The sequence below is a fragment of the Cryptomeria japonica genome, chromosome 10, assembly GCF_030272615.1.
Source record: "Cryptomeria japonica chromosome 10, Sugi_1.0, whole genome shotgun sequence".
Taxonomy (NCBI): Eukaryota; Viridiplantae; Streptophyta; class Pinopsida; order Cupressales; family Cupressaceae; genus Cryptomeria; species Cryptomeria japonica.
Window position 1 is genome coordinate 465,635,917 of NC_081414.1, and position 21,687 is coordinate 465,657,603.

Consider the following 21,687-nt stretch of genomic DNA (forward strand, 5'->3'; position numbering starts at 1 on the left):
ATATGTCTACCTTGTATTTGTGTCATTCAAATATTTAAATGTAATAGTTTGATCTTTTTATATCTAAAATTGTCCTTTTCTAAATGTGAAAGGTACGATGCAATGATCCAAAAGTAGACCCTCATTTTGAGACTCCAACAATTGGACAAGACAATGCAATAGCTCGACATGGAATTCATGGATTTTACCAACTTTTCATTATGCAAATAAATCCTTATTGGTTGGTACATGGAGATAATACGATATTCCTCACACAAAGGGTGAATACAGGGCCATTTAATGGCATTTTATATGATTATATAAGATTAGAGGAGCCCAATGTGTCATATTAAGGAATCAAGGGCAAAATTTATTGATAAACAAAATTATGATGCTTTTACAAGGCAAGTCTTTGATGGGAATAAAACATCTTTAAATGTTTGGAAGGATCCCTTATTTTTTAAATGTTTTTATTTGTAAATATTAAAATAAAAACTGCTTGATTGAAATCAATCAATATAATAACAATGTATGGCTTATAACTCCTCACTTCTTCCTAAAGCAAAATAGCTAGAATATAGTTTAGAAATAATTTTGATTATGGACTTAGCTTTGATTATTAAATTGAGTATGTTTTGAGTTTGAAATTCAATTCAAAAGGATAATGTTTAACTTTGATTGTTAAAGTAATGTTTGAATTGTTTCATAATATGAATATATGAGATTGTTTATGAGATAAAATTTTAGAATAGGATTCACAATTAATTCACACATAAAATGATATGACAAAGATTTTATGATGGTTTAATTATCTTCCATTCAACGTCATGATGTTTTGATTTGTATGCATGCAAGACAAGTCACATTGCCAAAAGGTAAACAAAGTTGAAGGCGATCTTTTGTTCCATGGGGTTAAGTGATTGGTACAAGAGGTCCTAGAGTAATGATATATCAATGGCAGGAAGAATGGAAGATGTCATGATATCATGTCAATGGAATGTGATAATTAAATAGTTAATATCAATTAAATAAATTACTTAAGACATCCTTAGGTGGGAAGAAAGTAAAACATTGGTGAAAGGGGACAATTTTTTGAGCTGGTATTACTTGAAGGAAAAGTATAAAGTAAAGTGTTAGCTAAGAATCAATGGTTACAAAAGCAAACAATCTTATAAAGCCAAAAAAATTGATGCATTCATAATGAGGAAGAAATTTGAGTATATCGAGGGAGTTGTTATGCTATCTAAGTAGGTCAATTTGATGTAAAGGGAAAGTTCAAGTTGGAAGAAGATAGAAGATAAATGAGACATGAAGAGGAATTAGTCTTTTGGGGGTATTCTCAAAATGCCAATTCATTTTATCCTCAAAAAAAATGAAAAGCATAGAATTGAAGTAAATGAGATTGGAAGGAGAGGATAAAGTGGACTATGTAGCAGTCTTAAGGAGTAGAGGATGAAAGAAGATGAGGTGTGGGCAAGAAGACACAATAGAAGGTATTGGCAAATATCTTGTTATGTAACATAGTGAATCTTGTTTTTGTTGCATATCCATGTCTAGTTAACCAACCAAAGGCTCAACCTTTAATCTTTGAACTTTGAAATTAATTTAAATGGATTTTGTAATGTTTGTTATCAATAAAATAACTAGTACCTAGAGGTGCTTCATGGCAAAGGAAAATTTGTTATGAAACAATCAATCCAAATAAGTCTTCTTCAACAAATGACATTATATTTTTATATATGAAACAAGCAACCCAAATAAGTACCTTGTCCAATCCTAGTGGCATATAGGGAAATTATGTAAAAATGTTGTACAATTATGAGATCTTAGTTGGATAGGTAGAGGTTGTGACCACTTCGTCACTAGAGTTCCAAAACTACAATAGGTGCTAAAGAGGCCTTTTGCATAGGTGCTAGATGGTAGGTTCACTGACCTTATATCACTAAGTTTCTAAGAATGGATTGATGAGTCGAGAAAGTAGTGTTTTTTTGTCTTATTTCTTGATATGATTTTTTATTTGCCACTTGAAGTTGGTCTTTTTTTTTTTTTCACAATGTCTTGGTTTGAATTTACACAAAGTGTTGGTCCCACTATTATATTGGGGGGTGGCGAGGGGTGGGAGGGGTGTGAATTAGTATAACTTCTTTTCTAAATTTAATTTTTAACAACTTTGATCAAAATTAAACTTATGTGCAATAAGATCGATACAGTTCAAAAATTACTATGATACGAAAGTTTATAATATAATGTCTTTTATAATTTTAGAGACACCAACCCCTCATTCAGTTAGAGATATAACTTCTTTATCAATCTGATATCATATTCCACACCAATTAGTCAAAGGTTTGATAAAAAATCTGCCTTCATGTTTAGTACTAGTGGTCTGATTATAAATTAGCCGTCATGTAAGCTATAGGTCTGCTCATAAATCTGCCTTCATGTCTTGCTTAATTCTGTCCAAAAACAGAGATAATAAACTCACAAATTCTTCATAATATACCTATGTTACCCCGAGTTTCCGGGGTGGGGATGGTAGGGGACGGTGGGGGACGGCAAAGGGGACGACTACATAAAATATAGGAAAAATTTAAAATATATAGTGAAATTTTAAATGTTCATATGAAAAATAGATAAAGCATGTATATATATATATATTCATATGAAAACATGGATAAAGCAAGTATATGTACATTATAGAACCTTAACATACCACATTTGTGTTCAGAATTCATTGTCAATACTCAATATGTATTCATAATTGAGAATACATTGTCAATATGCCAACACTTGTTTGCATGTAGTTCATTGTTTATTTCTGGTTGAAGGATATTTTGATAGTCTTCCATTTCTATTATGACCTACAACTGCTTCTTTATGCACTACAAAGTTTTGGATGTTTGTGAAATTCTATACCAAGTTGTTATTCATATTTCTGAGTGCTTTTGGCTATGATTTAGACTTGTTTACCTTTCATAATTGTGAAAAGTCCAATATTGCAGACCTACAACCACTTTTTTACGCACTACCACATTCTAAGTGTTTGTGAAATTTATTACCAGGCTGTTGTTCATTATTTCTAAGTGCTTTTGGAAGTGATTTAGACATGTTTACCCATCATAATGAAAATCCAATTTTATAGACCTGTAATTAAATTAAAAAATGTTTTTTTGAGAATTTGAGTCTTTTTTTGTTTTTTAAATGTGCTGGGAAAAAGGGGACGGTTGGTCGTCCCCGGGACGATTAGGGGACAGTTGGCCGTCCCCGAGACGGTTAGGGGACGGGGGATGTCCCCAAACCATATTGGGGATAGGGGGATGTCCCCTTTGAGAGTCACTGTCGTCCCCAAATTTCCGGAACGTTTCCCACAAATTTTGCAATTTTGGAAATGACGGGGGGACATCCCCTAGCCGTCCCCAAGTCCCCGAAATGTCCCCGGTATGGGGACAGGGGATTTTAACCCAGGGATGCGTCCCCAAGTTACGTAGTAATATACTCCTCTCCATTCGCTAAATCAAAGTTTTATTTATTACTTTTGTTTGATACGAATCAGAAGATTTTCCTTTTATACACATCATTTATTTCTCTCTTTAATTTGATGTAACTCAGATCAAAAGTCTGATTGTGGTATATGCAAACACAAAATCTATGTATACTTTCAGCCCATATATTTGTCAACTACACAATCATTCCATTACTAATTTCTATATATACCTTTCAGTTCTAAGGGTTATGTGTCATTGAACTAACACGTCCTTTCGTTTTTAAGAAACAAAATATAATTGCCACCTCAAATTGCAGCTTTCTGAATCATATTTTTCTCTTAACAATCGTATTTTACCATTTTTGTTATTCATTTCTTAGACGTGAGTTCTTAAAGAATCACATCTTTTTCAAATTCATTGCTTAGACGTGATTTCAAGGGTTTGGTATCATTTAATGTCATTCTTACATTTCTTACTTTTAGCTTCAAATTTGATCTTGATCACTTATTCATTATTATTTGTGTGATTCATGCATTCTTGAGTTGGTTTAAACATCACCTTTTGATTGCCACGTATAGGGTTCACTCTAATACACTTCAGTAAGGCTCTTGTTTACATTTATAAACTTTATTGCTTGTCACAAAATTAGACACAATTAAGGTTCAAAGCACACACTTTCACCTCAGATTCAACTTGGCTATCCGTGGAGATGGAAACACCAAAACAGTGGTTTGACTAAGGCACGCGCCTATATAGCTGAGTGCTTTTCTTAATGGTTCAATTATTTAGACCTTGAAATCATACCTCGGGGATTGGACATCCAACTAAGAAATTATCTTTCACCATGAAGGCTCATTTATTGTCAACTCGGGGCGTATACTTGAAATGGGTATGCAAGGTATATGCACTAGAAAGACTAAAACAACCACTTTTCCTAAATTGCTTGAATTAGAATGTTGGAAATGAATAATAGAAATACTTGTAAAGAAAGCTAATTACCTTCTAAGATTCAACTAAGGAAAACATAATTTATCCATGATCAACAAATAGGATTCTACCCAGTTCATGGTGGCTGCAGGAACATTCACAGGAAATGTTCCAGTGGTTGTAGGAGTAGTCTGTGATTAGAATAATACTAAGTACAGAACAAGAAATAACTAATAAAAGAAACCAAAGGAGTACTCACTAAGTGGGCCCCCTTAGCAAGTATCCAGATAACTGAACCAAACGACTAGAGCTTAAACCATCATCTTTATTGATTTCAAAGTACTTGACAACATAACAATTTCTCTAGGAACTGCATATCTTGTGAAGATTTCTTCATATAGAAATTCAGCAACATTGTTATCTCTGGCATGTGTCATCGCCTTAGCTTCTGCCCATTTGGTGACATAATTAGTACAAACCAAAATGTAAGACTTACCATTAGATGGTGGATCAGTTGGTCCTACAAAATCAAGACCCCATTTATCAAATGGTGTGTGATCACCACTTGAGGATGCAAGGGCATTTCATCTAATCTGGTTGGTCGTCCCATCCTCTGGCATCTGTCACATTTCCTTGTAAACTTTGTTGCATCTTTATGAAGGGTTGGCCAATAATATCATGTGTTAAGTATTTTAATAGTTGTTCTTTTGGTTGCAAAATGCCCCCCACAGGGTTCATCATGCCATGCAAGCAGTATATCATAAGTCTCATCTTCTCTCACACATCTTTGCATCACATGATCTGGTCCTATATAAAATAAATATCCTGCTATCCGGGTGAATTTGAAACTTTTCTCAATATGTAATTTCTTTTCTTTTGGAGAAAAATGAGGGTACCTTTTGGGCAACTAAATAGTTGCTATATCAGCATACCATGGTGTTTGGACAACAATAGAGAATAGATGCTCATCTGGAAATGAATCATCCAAAATGGGTGATTCTGGAATTTTTGTTAAACGTGAAATAAAATCTGCAACTACATTTTCTCTTCCTGGTTTGTCTATGATTGTATGTCAAATTCTTGCATTAAAAGAATCCATCTAGCCAACCTTCTTGATATTGATGGTTTATTCATAAGATATATGATTGTTGCATGGTCAAAGTGGACATAGACTTTATATCCAGTTATATAATGTCTGGATTTATTGAGAGCATAGATAACTGCCAACATCTCTTTCTCTGTTACTATGTAGTTAAATTCAGCACCTTGCAAGTTTTTGCTGACAAAATAGATTGCATGCTCTACTGATGTCTCTTTTTGTCCTAGAACAACTCTAATTGCATGATTAGATGCATCGGTATTCATATGGAATTGAAGTTCCCATTTAGGACCTTGAAGCATTGGTGCATGAGTTAATGCTTCCTTCCACTCAAAGAATGTTTTGTTGCATAAATTTGTCCACTAGAATGTTGCATCTTTAGTGAGGAGTGTATACAGTGGTGCTACAATATTACTGAAATATTTGATGAATCTTTTGTAATAACCCACATGACCTAAGAATTTTCTAACATTCTTTTGTTTTGTTGGTACAGGCAAATTAGAAATAACTTCAATCTTTGTTGGATCTACTTGAACTCCTTTATGAGAAAGATAGTGGCCAAGAACAACACCTTCCTGCATCATCATAAAACACTTCTCACTATTTAAAGATAAATTATGATCCTCACATCTATGTAGAGTCTTTTCTAAGTTACCCAATGCTTCTTCAAAAGTACCACCATAGGTGGTGAAGTCATCCATGTATATTTCCATGCAGTCATGAGAAATATTTGAGAACATACTAATAACTTCCCTTTGAAAAGTGGTTGGGGCATTACATAAACCAAATGAAATTACTGAGTAGGCATAGGTCCCCCATGGGCATCTGAAAGTTATCTTATCTTGGTCCTCAGGGGCTATTCTTATTTGATTGCATCCATTGAAACCATCTAAGAAGGAAAAATATTACTTTCATGCTAAGGAGTCCAATACCTTGTCAATAAAAGGAAGAGGGAAGTGATCCTTCTTGGTTGCAACATTAAGTTCCCTATAATCTACACAAACTCTCCACTTTCCATTTTTCTTAGGAACAATAACTAAAGGCGATATCCATTCACTGTCAGAAATAGGATATATAAATCCTTCATTGAGTAACTTCTGTGATTCTTGCTTAACTATTTCCCTTAATGCAGGGTTTATTCTTCTTTGAGACCGCCTTACTGATTTACAATCTTCTCTGATGTAGATTCGGTGTGTGCATAATTTAGGATGTAAACCTTTCATATATGTGTAGTCCCAGGCAAATGCTTCTTTGTGGGACTATAATATTCTTGTTAAAGACATAATTTGTTCTTGGGTAAGGTGACTGTTGACATTCAACCATTTTTCCGGTGCCACTTCAACTTGCTTAACTAGCTCTGTTATAGATGCTGTGGGAAAATGTAGAACTGTTATTTCATGCAGAAGCAATGTATGCAGTAAATCTATGGCTGCAGGAGATCCTGCAAAAGTGGCTGACAGTAATGGTTGTAGAGAACACACATTTAGTGCATTACAGTCACTAGTTTGATCAAGAATTCCATATTGATTTTGCAAAACATTAGAGAGCACATCATCTTCTTCTTGAAGTTGCAAGAAGGGGTCTCTCCTTATCATCATCAATTATTGTATTGTATTGACTTTATCAGATTCTTCTTCTATATCTGACCAAACTAAATGTTGTCCTCAAGTTGAGGTTGGGTAAGTGAATATAATGCAAGTGTTTTAGTTTTTGTCCCATCAGAAATGGTCATGTCCCCTGATCTACATCCTATGAAAGCATCTGTTGTGGCTAACCAGGGTCTACCCAAGATAATAGGATAGCCTCCTAAAGTTGCTTTGGGTGAGAGAATGACAAAGTCAGTTGGATATTCCCGGGAATCCGGCGTTACTACAAGATCTTCCACCATACCATTTGGTGTAATAGTAGAACTGTCTACAAGTTGTAGGATAGTAGTTGTAGTCCTTAGGTTGGTGATATTGAATTTATGCATCACATCCTTTGTCATAACATTTATAGCTACCCCAAGGTCAATAAGAGCATTTTGAACTTGAACTCCATTGATAACTACTGCTACAAGAGGACTTCATGGGTCTGAATACTTAGGGATAGAAAATTTCCCTAACATAAGGTCTGCTAATTGGCCTATAACATGAACCGTAGGTGGATCTTTCTTCTTTCTCCCTGGCTCTTTCAAGCAAGCTTCCTTAATTGCCTTTCCATATATTGGAACATCCTTTATTGCTTGAAACAAGGGAATCTTGACACATACATTCTTTAATTGATCCACAATATAAAATATGGGTTCTTCTTTTTGTTTGGTTAGCTCTACCTCTAATCTTTGAGGAAATGGAGGTATATTGTTTAATTCTTGATTTTCTGGCCTTGATGGAATTGGTGAATTTTTGACAGTTTGGTAGATATGACCTTCATCAGGCATTTCAGTTATAACTAGAGGTGAAGGTGCAGGAAGAGTGGTCTCAGACCTTAAATGGATATCACTTATACTAACAGCATAGACAGGATATTGATTTGGATCAGTAGCATAAACCTATTATTGTTGTGGTTGTTTAATGTTAGGATTTGGCATGGGCTGAGTTGGGAATTGACTAGCTTTAGGCGGTGCAACAACATTTGGATTAGGTGGAGGCATTAGGGCCTGTTGCTGAGATTGTTGAGGTTGTTGGAAACCAGAGGACTGATTTCGTCATTGTTGTCCTCCTCTCCACTACGGTGCTTGTTGCCAATTTCCTAGAGGTGGCTACCAATTTCCTTGATTTTGCTACTAAGGAGGAGGGGAGTCCTGGTAATTAGTCCATGCATTCTGGGAGTTATTCCAATTTTGCTGAGGGAAGTTCCCATAATAGGGAGGATATTGATTTTGCCATTGATTACTAAAATTATATGAATTGGAATAAGGACCATTATTAGATAAAGGATCAGGTGGCATACCTTGTCGTGGAACCCATGGTCTTCTTTGAGCTACATAAAATATTTGGTCCTCTTCTCTTTCAAAGGGTTTTAATTCCAACGAATCATGGTGGTTTTCAATATTTGCTATTGTTTTGCATCTGCAATCTCTTTTCTTTTGCTTACAGTGAGGGCAATATTCAATTAGGACTAGTTATGCTTCCTCGTGCTTCTTTTTTTCCTGAAGTGTGTCTAGTTGTGTGGCCATATTATTTATAATATCTTGCTTGAAGTCAGACAATAAGTGACTAATCTCCATCCTTGAACCTCCATTGGAGGATTTTCGTTTGGTAACTTGATATCCTCTTCCCTTTTTCACAGCTGCTCAAGAATGGTTCTGACATATTTTCTTTAGATCTTCCCAAGACACTTGAGAGATATCTCCTCCTCCTATCAGGTCCAGAGCTTCAATACAATCATCACTTATTCCTCTAAGAAAAAACAAATTTTGGTATTCTTCATTAAGAGTATAATCGGAATTTTTCTTGAGATAGAACAAGAACCTTGAAATATAGTCTTCCAAATTTTCATCCTCTTTTAGATGCATCATAAAGATGGCATCTCCCTTACTACCACTTCTGCAATATTCTTTATATTTCTCAATAAATTTTGTTTTCATATGTTCCTATCGGTCAACAGCATCTCTCCCAAGACTCATAAACCATTTGAGGGCTCCTTCTTTCAGAGTAGCAGGAAACAGTTTTAGTCTATGAGCATCAATAGTGTAATCATAGCTTCGACAGAGGATATCAAATTCAAACAATAAGGTGTCTAGATCCTCTATTACAAGCCCATAAAACTTAGGGAGAACTGAAGCAGGTATATTCTTTAGATTATTATTATCATGTTGATCAGTGATAGGGAATTCAAAGGTAGCTTGATTAGGTTGATTTTGGGCTGCCATCCTTCCTTGATAAAGTATCAAGGAAAATAGGTTCTCAACAAGTTTTTGGTCTACAGGCTCATCAATGTTGGCAAACAACTCAGCTAGTGGGTTTATATCTTGGTCTCCTTCTTCAAATAAATTACAAGCTTGCTCAAAATTATCACCAGGATAGGGGTCGTTAGGAAGAAAACTCTATAAAGCGTCTCTTCTCCTTGGCATACAGTAGTGTTATGGGTCATTAATTCTAAAAAGGTAAATGGAAACAGGTTTTTTAACTAGTGAAAACAGAGTACAACTATCAATGACTACAAAGGTTTCTAGTTTGACACCGTCCCAACAATGACAACAATAATGACTGCTCTTCTTAATGGTTCAATAATTTAGACCTTGAAATCATACCTCGGGGATTGGACATATAACTAAGTGATTATCTTTCACCATGAAGGTTCATTTAATTGTCAACCTGGGGCGTATACTTGAAATGGGTGTGCAAGGTATATGCACTAGAAAGACTAAAACAACCACTTGTCCTATTGCTGGAATTAGAATGTTGGAAATGAATAACTAAAATACTTGTAAAGAAAGATAACTACCTTCTGAGAATAAACTAAGGAAAATAGAATCTATCCATGATCAACAAATAGAATTCTACCCAGTTCATGGTGGCTACAGGAACAGTCACAGGAAATGTTCCAGTGGCTACAGGAGCAATCCGTGATCAGAATAATACTAAGTACAGAACAAGAAATAACTAATAAAAGAAACCAAATGAGTACTCACTAAGTGGGCCCCCTTAGCAAGTATCCAGATAATTGAACCAAACGACAGGAGCTTAAACCATCATCTTTATTGATTTCAAAGTACTTGACAACATAACAATTTGTTGAAAGTTTGTTTCTTTCTAATTCATAACTGTATTACTATAATTGAAAACTATCTTTTTCTCAACCACCACACAAGAGAAGGTGGGAGGTTTATTTAAAGCATAAAATCCCTAACTAATTAGCATACCACTCCCAAGGTTCAAGGAAGATGCTTTTATTGAACAAGGAAAAAGAAAAAAGGTGAAATTACACATGCTGAGAACCAATCAAAGTTCGTTGGAACAACAAAGAGAATTTAGTATAACTTCAATCCTAAATATACTCCTTCAACAAAGGAAACCATGAAGTCTTCAGATAAGTCATGATGAACCACTTCCAACCGCCAACTGACTTCTTCAACAATGATCCTTGTTGTCCCTTCCTTGGCAATGACTCCATCATCTTTATTGTTGAGCTTCCTGGACCGGTTCAACATCCTTCTTTAATCCTGCATGAAGTCGTTAACATGCACAAATATAGGCCTAATTATTCCTATTAGAATAACATTCAAAATCTACATGCGACATTACCATGGATATCCCTCATAACACCATTATCTATTATATTGCATCAGAAAGGAGCATATATCAAATGAGTTTATACCAAATGACCATATCATCAAGACATATAAAATAATCACTTTAGCAAAAGGTTCTAGATTCAAAAGACATAAAAAGACTACTAATGTCCCAAAAAAGACACATACACATAGACAAAATAGAGCCATTCTTTTTGGCTCATCAATAGCCATAACAATGTTTCCCTCTCTTGTGCTTGTGTAGGTTTACATATAGGATTTCACATAAATTTGCATGTACATGAGAACTAAGCAAATTGAAACTGACAAACAAAACTCAAGAGAAAAGGCTTGGTCTATGGTACCTAGCACCATAGTCCTGGTAGTTTGACCTATAATATGGAGGAATAGAAATTTGGATCTTTTTTATACCATATTTGGGTTTTCTTTGGCAGTTGGACACCTTCCAGTCTAACGAACCTAGCTCAATTGATCAATAGCTTTAGGCTTAGTTTGTTGTTGCAGGTACACCTTTGTATTATAATTTCATTTTTGTACTTGTTTGTACCTTTTTTATTTGTTTATCAATCTATTTTATCAATTTATCTAGTCATCTACGCATGCTTTAGGACCTAATCAGATCAAATGTAAATCAATCAATCAATCTTCTATAAAATGGAGGGATAGAATGCATGTTTCTTGAATCTCTATGATAAGAGTTAGTCAAGCATAAAATATTTGGCTTGTTTGTATCCCAATATTTTATGAAAGATATTTTGGTTCTGGTTAAGCTACTAGCTAGATATGTCCATTTTTTTCCATATCAAACATATGTACCCTAAAAAATTGTCAAAAAAGTCAATTGCTCAAATTTTGACAAAACAATAACAAATTTTTAGTTTTTTATACTTCTCTAAATATGATGACAATGTTCATCTTGTTGTTGTTGTAACTAAGCCACACCTAGGCCGATGATGGACTGGTTCAAGAGGGGCCAATAGCTCAGTGGTAGAGCACTCCAGTAGCATATGGAAGGTCCTAGGTTTGAGTCCTAGCTGGTCCATGTCTCAACATGGTATCAAAGCCAAGTCCAAGCTAGGAGCCCCAAGCACACGAGAGGTGTGGCTTAAGGGGGGGTGTTGGTGTTGGAAATAAGCCACACCCGGACCGATGATGGACTAGTCCAAGAGGGGTCAGTAGCTCAGTGGTAGAGCACTCCAGCAACATATGGAAGGTCCTAGGTTCGAGTCCTAGTTGGTCCATGTCTCAACACATCTAAGTCCAAAGTGCACCAAAAATCAATGAAAGCTCAATCCCTCAATATTTAATTAGGATCTTGCAAATCCAGACTCTAATACCAAGTTGGAGTTATTAATTTAGCTCCACAAGTCTCAACAATCACTTGTAAGAAAAACACCTATCACAAATAAAGATCAAACAAAATAGATTTTCTCAACCACCCAAGAATTATATTGATGCACAAAAGATTATGGAATTATAACAAAAGATGAATGCTTATAGAAAGGATAAATAAACCCTAGACAAAGATTAAATTAGATAATCACAAGTGTCTGCGTCATATTCATTGAGACAATATGAGCCATTCTTAGCTTAATATTATAAAACTGGCAATTGCACCTTGGTGTGCAATGGATACATCAAAGATGTGTGGAATGTTAATTAGCAAAAAATTGGTTTGTTTGTGTAGTACATGAAGGTTGGGAATTGATTTTTTTGTGCAACAAAGGTCTTCATTACTAATTGGATCGTGTTTTCAATAGGGAGAGGAGTAATGAGGAAGACATAGGAATAGAAAGAGGGAAAGATAAAGGGGGAAGAGTAAGAGAGAGGGGGGCTGAAGAAGAAAGAGATAGAAATGGAGATAGAGATAGAGATGGAGATGGAGATGGAGAAGAAGAAGGATATGGAGAGGAGAGGGACATATAAAGAGAGAGATGAATATATAGAAATGGAAGATATAAGTATATAGAGAAGGAGAGAGGGTGGCGTATAAAAATATAAACAAAGATAGGAAGTTCCATAAAGAGATAGGTGGAGAGATGGAAAGATACAAAGATAGAGATAAAGGGAAATATGGAAGAAGAAATATGAAGAGACATGTGTCTAGAGATGGGACGACACAAAGGAAGGTAGAGGTAGAGATGAAGATAGAGGGAGAGAGGAAGAAGAAGATAAATAGATAGAGAGGTAGAGAGGTAGAGGGATAGATAAAGATAGATATAGATTGGGATATAGAGTGGGAGAGATAGAGAGGAAGGGATAAATATATGTAGAGGAAGAGGGAGAAGGAGAGATAGCTTAAGAGACATAGATGGTATATAGAATGACAAAGGTATAGAATATAAGAAAATGTAGAGAAAGGAGGAGAGGGGGAGAGAGATCGGGGATAGATAGAGATGAAAAAAAAGAAAAAAAAAAGAGAGAGAAGCAATAGATAAGGAGATAGAGATATATGAGAAGAGAAAGGGGGAAAATGGTAGATTTAGATACATGAATAAGGGAATATGGAGGGAATGTGGGAGGGAAATATGGGGAGAGATAGGAAGGCAGTATAGAAAGAGATAGGTAGAGAGATAAAGAGATAGAGGTATAAAGAAATGAATATAAATATATAAAGGAGTGAGAGGGAGATAAAAATAAATAGATAGAAAGAGATCTAGAGTAGGAGAGATAGGGTAAATAAGAGAGAGGTAGATATAACAAGATATAAATATTTAGAGAGATAGGTGGAGAAAGATGGAGAGCTATTGAGATAGGGATAGAGGGAAAGATGAAAGAATAGATATGCAGAAGAAAAGAGATATAGATATAGTATGAATCTAGAGAGAGGGATGGATGGAGAGAAGTGGACATGTCTAGAAATAGAGCGGGGTAGGAAGATAGATGCAAAGATGAATGTAGAGGGGGAGAGGAAGAGGGAGACAAAGATAGAGAGGGGTTTGGGGAGAGATAAAGATAGAGATACAAGGAGATAAGAATCTAGAGAGAGAGAGAGAGGGAGGGAGGGAGAGAAGATAGGAGGAGAGAGAAGAAGTCGGTGGAGAGATGAAGAGATGGCATAATATATAGAGAGAGGGAGGGAAAGGGAGAGGGAGATAGGAAAATAAATGGATAGAGGACAATATAAAGAGATAGAGGGGGATATGAAAAGCAATTAATATATATGGATAGAGATAAGTGATAAGGAGATAGAGGTAGAGAAAGATATAGATAGAAAGAGTTTGTTGCCTACATCCTAATAATCAAATAAAAAAATATAGAAAAATGTATTTTAAATTTTAAGCAACATAAATACAATAAAATTTGTGTTCATTTATATTGTAAATAAAATTATTATAACATACCATAAAATAGAATTCAAGTAAATAAAATAACTTTGAATAGATATCTTTGGACATTTTCTAGATAGACGTGTTTAAGATATTTGTGGTAGTTATTACTATATATTATATTATATATAGTGTAAAGTATAATTATGTTTTTAATAAGATAGATCATATTATAAAACTATATATCTATATTAAACATGGTGTATATTTAATATTTATATATTTTTATTGGATAATAGCAATTTAGAATTAATACAACATCTAATAAAATTTTTGGTAATTAACCAAATTTGATAATAGTAACAACCTAGAGTTAACAAACTCAACAAAAATAACATAAATATTTTATTTTAAAATTGAATTGAGTCTTCAACACAAAAACTCATTTAATAGTTAATTTAATTTAATCTATTAACTAATTTACTAAAGCATCTTATTATAATATAATTGAAAAATAAATATATCATAAATGAAATAATTTTAATTTCAATTTACTAGCGAAGACAATGGTATGTTCTTACTTGATCCACCAATATATAAATCAACACATGTGCAATTGGGGTAGGTTGGACCCTTGGTTGACTTTGATGGATACAATTAGTTTTACTTTGATTGTTTATTGTGAATTTGAGGGAAAGATAATAATTATACACTATACTTGGAAAATTCCTTGAGTAGATATATTAAATATAGAATAGGTATATATAGTATAGAATAGATATGTAAAAAAGTGTGTAGAACGATAAACTTGAAGTTAAATGAAAATATTTAAAGTTTTTTAAGATAATAAAAGTTTATGATCTATAAGATATATAATTGTTTAGATTTAAAAAATATATATTAGATTTTTTAAAATACATTTATAATTGATTTTTCTATGTTTTAAATAGATTTCATTTTATTTTTAATTTTTTTTTAATTTTAATTTTATTTGTAATTTTACTTTTAATTTTATAGTAATTTTTAATTTGTTAATATTGAATTTATTTTTCAATTAATCTTAATATTTTTTGTAATATATTATTAATATTTTTAAGTGTATTTTATTAATATTTCAATTCTAATAAATTGAAGAATTAGTTTTACTTTTTAATTTATTTTTTATTAAGTTAATAAGTTTATTATTTATTATTAATTTGTTTAAATTATTATTTTGATTAAAATTTACATTTTGATATGTTTTGACTTTATATTTAGTTTATTTTATTTTAATCTTCTTCTTTTTTGGCAAGGTGGCAATGCCACTTGATATATTTTATTAATAATATATAATTTTTACAATATATTTAAAAACTAGTTCAAACTGAGCTCCCAGAGAAAAGAACTAGCAAGAAAAACTCTGGTCATTGCTCATCAACATGACTATAGAAGAGAAGTAGTGAACAATCCTCTAGTCGGAGCTAGTTACAAAATAGAGATCAACAAAGGAGCATGCAGGCTCATTTACAAATAGGAGCATGCAAGCTCATTTTACAGAATTGGAGCATGCAAGCTTATTTACAAAATAAGGGCATGAAAAAGAAATAACATAGGTTGCCCAGTGAATGAAGAAGAGAGATCCAAAAAGAAAGAGGACTAAACCAGCATCGAAGGACAGATCCATCTGCATGGGATATCTTGAAGGCCCTGCAACAAAGAACTCTTACAACCAAAATTGACATGCCCCTACACCAAAAAACACCTACAACCAATATATATATATTGTCATAAATGAAAAGAAAGAGGAGATATATCATAAAAAATCTGACAAACCAAAAGAAGCGGCGTACAAAGATAATCATGAAAACAACGCCACACCAAACTTTAAATGGCATATGAAGGACAGATTCCCAATGTGAAAATAAATATCTCCAGATTTCGCACTAGAAGAGAGTACCAAACACACGAACAACATCAATAACAACCAACTCGTCATTAATGAATGCCAAGTGATGATCGAGTAAAGTAAAGTACCTCAAATCAAAACCAAATGGAATTATGAAAAGGAACACCTCACCAAGAGAAGAGAATATCAACTCATATAAATGAGCAATCATATAATAAGAAAGATTAAATACTCGAATCTCTACAGGCTATACTTAATAGGTTTGGGAAGCTCATCAAATCACACCCCAATCGAGAGGAATCAATAACAGTTTTGTCACAACCCATATTAGCGAGCCAATCAGCCAATGCATTACCTTCACGATAAACATGTGAGATGATGAGGTGCTCAAACGTATCAAGAAGAGTCCATATTTGTTCAATAATATACCGAAAATGCCAATTATCATCTTTTCTTGCCTTGCAAGCATTAATGACAATAGTCTAATCACCTTCAATATGAAGGTATTTGAAATTCAAATCCTTAGCCATAACAATACCTTCTAAAAGAGCACAAGCCTCGGCCATATTATTTGTGCCGGAAGAATTTGGCATAGCTTTTAATGCTAATAAAGAACCCAAATGATCATGAAAAACTATCCCTATTCCTGAATCACGAGGATTTCCACGGGAGGATCCATCAAAATTCAATTTACAAAAAGGGGCATTAGGAGGATGCCATTTTATGGAATTTCTGTCTACAGGTGTTTTCTGAATCCTTGGAAAGGCAGGTGATACAGGAATAATGATACTTTTCCAAGAAGAAAGCATAAAATTATCCCAGGTAGAGAACTCTAAATTCATATTAAAATATTTCTGAACATGAGCATTAACTTTCTCAATAATACTTCTTTCCAAAATCCCAAGAACAACAGATAAATCCGATGAGTCACATCTAAAAATGTGCTTGTTTCTTTCACACCAAATGGCCCATATGACTGAAGAGGGAATTATAAACCACAAACAAGCAAATAGAGAAGATGAATACAAAACTAGCCAAGATCGAAACATGTCCCATAAAGATAAAGGCAAAGGGAATGAAAGAGATAACTTTTGGAGGACAAATGCCAACAACTACTCACAAACTTACAATGAAGAAAAAGATGATTGACATCTTCAAGAGCTCTACCACATAAGACACAAGAAAAGGAGGCTGCAATATTAAATTTGACTAAACGATCACTAGTCAAAATTCTATTTTGCAACGTGAGCCAGGAAAAAACACCAGCTTTAGGTAATACTAAATTATTCCAACAGAACAAAAAGGCATGATGAGGAGCATTTTTATTGGCCATTTGTTGAACATCAAAATATCCTTCTTTAACGGAGTAGTTTCCCAATTTAGAAGGGCACCAAATAAGTTGATCTTTGATGTTAGAAAGGAAAGCCACTCGGTTTTGCAAAACAGATTTAAAATTTTGAATTTCCTACAAGGACAATGGAAGACTAGAGGGATCCTTCCATGAGACCTTGTGAGAAAACAGATCAACACTATCTACATAATCAACCAATCTAACTCCCCATGATTGAGAAAGAACAATTGAAACAGAAGCAAGAGAATCATGCTGCAAAAGAGGGGGAAAGCCATTCCAAGAGTCTTTCCAAAAAAGAATATCCTCCTCGAATGGACCTGCCTGGAGAGAAAATTAGAGACTACTTCTCTACATGAGATCATAAAGTTCCAAATAGCAGACCCTATGGAGGATTAGAAATTGTGAAGATCCTAGCAGGATTCTAGGAATCCAAATTCTTAGCCTGAATAATTTGGCACCACAAAGATTGGGGCTTGGTATACATAGACCAAACTAGTTTGCCCCCAAAAGCCCTATTTCTTTTAGATAAGTCCTAAATCCCTACACCACCAACTTGCTTGGAAAGAGACATCTTGGTCAAAGAAATCAATGGAATCTTTTTATCTTCTGTCATATTATTTTTCCAAAGAAAAGATTGAATAATATTTTCAATTTGGGAGATGACTAGTCTGGGAGATTGAAGAGCTGAGATATAGTAATTAGGAATGGCAGATAGGACCGTTTTAATGAGAATTATCCTACCTGAAAGAGACAACCACGTAGCCTTCCAAGCAAAAATATGAGATTTAAGTCTCTCAATAACCGAATTCCAAAAAGAAGACTTAGTAGATCCCATAAAGAAAGGAATCCCCAAATAGGTAGAAGGAAGAGAGTCTACTGGGAAACCTAAGATATTCACAAGTCTATCAGCCACCAACTGAGGAGTATAAAAAATGAAGATCTTGGATTTATGGGGGCTAATCTATCGGCCAGATCCAGCAATATAAGTATCCAGAATAAATTTAATATGAGTAGCCTCTTGAATAGAAGAAGACCCAAATAAAAATGTATCATCAACAAAAAGGTTATGAGTGACTGAAATATCAGAATTAGGAATTAACACCCCTTGCCAAAATCCCAGATCCCTTTGCTTAATAACCAATCGACTAAAAGCTTCTGCCATAATGATAAATAAGAAAGGAGATAAAGGATCTCCTTGTCTAACACCCTGGGTTGAAGAAAAGTATCCAGAGGGAGCTCCATTAATGATGACAGAAAATGAAGCAGTAGAAATACAACTCTTGATTCATTTACACCAGCTTTCAGAGAAACCAAATTTTCTCAAAACTTTGAGCAAAAAATCTCAACAAACTTTATCATAAGCCTTCATCATATCAAGTTTGATCACAAAAGTTGGGATATTGGACGAATTTATGGAATGTAAAGTTTCATGGGAAACAATTACTCCCTCATGAGTTTCTCGACCTAGAACAAAACCTCCTTATTGAGGAGAGATGATACGAGGAAGGAGAATTTAAGTCTTAAATAAATAGCCTTGGTGAAGATTTTGTAAAAAGAGTTGCACAAAGAAATGGGTCTAAATTCAGCAAAAGTTTGGGGATTCTTAGATTATGGGATAAGGGCAATATAAGTGATGTTATTTTTTTAAGGATATACCCACCCCTCCTAGACTCTTTCAAAGCCATTAATAAGTCAAAACCAATAAAATCCCAACATTTCTGAAAGAACAAGATAGTAAACCCATCAGGACCCGGAGCTTTGTCAAGGGCCATGGAAAAAACAACAAAATGAAGCTCATCTAAAGAAAAAGGCCTCATAAGAAAGTCATTATCCTCATGAGAAACAAGGGAGGGGATAAAATCTAAAAGAAAATCCACATGATGATCCATAAAGGAAGAAGAAAAAGAAGGAGATAACAATTCCTTAAAAAAAGACACCCCCTCCTCTCTAATCTGCTGATCTGAATTAAGGACATAACCAAACTTAGAATCCTTAATACTAAAAATTGTAGAAGCAGCTTGTTTAAGCTTGGCTGCAACTTGAAAGAAGGTAGTATTCTTGTCACCTTCTTTAAGCCAAACCTCATGAGACTTTTGCTGCCAATAGATTTCAATCCGGGAGCAAAGGATCTCCCAGTAAGCTTGCAATTTCTTTTGAGCATAATTAGTGGAGGAATTAGTGCCATGTCTAATAATCTCCTCATTAACAACCTTCAAATCATTGGCAACTGCCTCTTTTTCATGAAAAATATTCTTAAAGACCAAACTATTCCAAGCCATAATTTGAGATTTCACAAATTTTAGTTTGGAATAGAATTGAAACATCTTAGTACCTTTGCAAAACGGAGCACCTATCCACCATTGCTTTAATAAAGAAAGAAAATGAGGATGAGTGAACCACATTTTCTCAAACTTAAAAGAAGGTCTAATAGAGGGAACATTATCCAATTTATCAAAATTGAGCAAAATTGGGAAATGGTTAGAATCTGAGGAGGTAAGAATCTCAGAAGAAAAGGAAAAGTTGCTCAAACATAGGTTTAGGGAAATAAGAAATTTGTCAAGGCGAGAGGCAATCTGGAATTTTAGATCTCCTATTAGTCCAAGTGAAAGAACCATTAGAAGGGAAAATATCGAATAACGCATTGTCTTGTACAAAGGAAGAAAAGTCATCAATAACCTTCTGAGCTGTAGGATTACCCCCTCTTTTTTCATCCAGGGAAAGGAGAGCATAAAAATCAGACCATAAATATTAAACAGAACAAAAGAGACTTCAAATCAGTCAACCTTTAACAACTGCCAATGAGAAGCAAAAGATAACATCTCAACTTTGACTGATTTAGGATTTCATAAAGTTATAAGACTACCAAAAGCACCCAAAGAAGGAACATGAACAACTTTCCAAAGGGACCATTTGGAAACTATGTTATCAAAAGAATCCTGAGAAAGTTTAGACTCTTGCAATAAGATGATATCCATTTTTCAAGAATCAAGAAATTTCTTGATCCTTCCCCTTTTGTTAGGGGCATTTAAGCCCATGACATTCCAAGATAAAATCCTCATTTATCACAAGGAGAGCAACATTCCCTCCTTGTTTTGACTTGGGAAGAAAATTTCTCTACAATAGTGGATTGATTACCAGCCGCAATCTCCTCCTTGATTTTAGCCAATTTTGGTTTCCGACTCCTCTTCTTAGGAGTTTTAACAGTAGGGGGAAACAGAAGGAGATTGCTCCAAGGCTAAATTCTGAGAGAAATCAAATCCATACAAATTAGAAATAGTTGAAGAATGACTATCAATAAGATCTGCATCCACACCTTCAATTGAATTTGGCTGAGAAGAGGAAACATGACAACCATCATGGACAGACCCCGAAGAGGCAAATGCGGAAGAAAAAGAAAATTTGGGAAATTCCATTGCAACAATCTCATCAAATAGATCAGAAGAAACTGAAAAATAAAATATCTGAAGCAATAAGTTGAATCTTCTCTTCAGAAATGGAAAGAGAAGAAGGAGACCTTGGAATGGGCAAAACAGAATCACTATCAAAAATCAAACTATGAACAATTTTGGTATCATTCACCAGACCCACAAAAGAAGAACGAGGAGATGAATTAACAGAGCAATGATCTGTGCAACCATTAGAAGGTAACAACAATTTTGGAAATGGAACCGAAGGACAAGAAATTTGAAAAAAACTAGCAGAGGATAACAAAAAAGGTTCAAAACAAAATTCAAAAGACCAATAATCCTTGAAAGGACTAGGAAGAAACTTAACCGAGTTTGAAGAAACAGAACAAAAATGATGAATGGCAGACAGAACAAAGAAGAACACGGCCAAAGAGTAGAGAAAAGTAAAATCCATCTGAGGCACATCACATAGGGTATATCCAGAAAAAGGAACGAGAGATGTAACAGAAAGGAGTAGAATCCTTAACATTATGATCCTTCAAAGACTAACGATCCTTACTTTTACAAAAGGAACATTGGCGAAAATCAGATGAAAAATCTAAACAAACTTGTAAAGGTGCATGAGAATAACCACAACATTGAGAGGTGAAATGGCCAAGTAACGGAGCACAAGAATGAATAGTGATTGAATCTTGAATTACCATAGGCTGAATCCATGCACCATATTTGGAACAAATAGTAATCTTAGAGGGAATGGGTTTAGACAGATTTCATAACAAACAAACCCTAATCGGAAGATGAGGCCATTCGAAAGAAACTAAATCATGCTTAATAAAGATGCCCAATTTGTTTGCCAGGATTTCAACCATATACACATCACGATACTCCAAAGGAAGACCCGGGAAAGTTACCCAGAAGGGCATAAACTGTGGCTTCACCGATTGAATATCAAAATAAGGAGACCAAGCATAGGTAAAAATTCCTATCCCAAAGCAAAACCACCCTTTAAATATATGCATACAATCCCTATACTTTTCAGAATCGAAAATCAC

At 34.4% G+C, this 21,687-nt stretch overlaps 1 protein-coding gene across 1 annotated transcript in view; it reads left to right on the plus strand.

Annotated features, from left to right (window-relative positions):
• LOC131063363 (probable rhamnogalacturonate lyase B) overlaps nt 1-542 on the plus strand; it is an 84,940-nt gene extending 84,398 nt beyond the window's left edge. Inside the window, exon 7 of the mRNA XM_059212543.1 lies at nt 93-542. Coding sequence (XP_059068526.1) covers nt 93-332 — 240 coding nt within the window. The 3' untranslated portion in view covers nt 333-542. The remainder of the gene's footprint in view (nt 1-92) is intronic.
• Nucleotides 543-21,687: the final 21,145 nt, after the last annotated feature.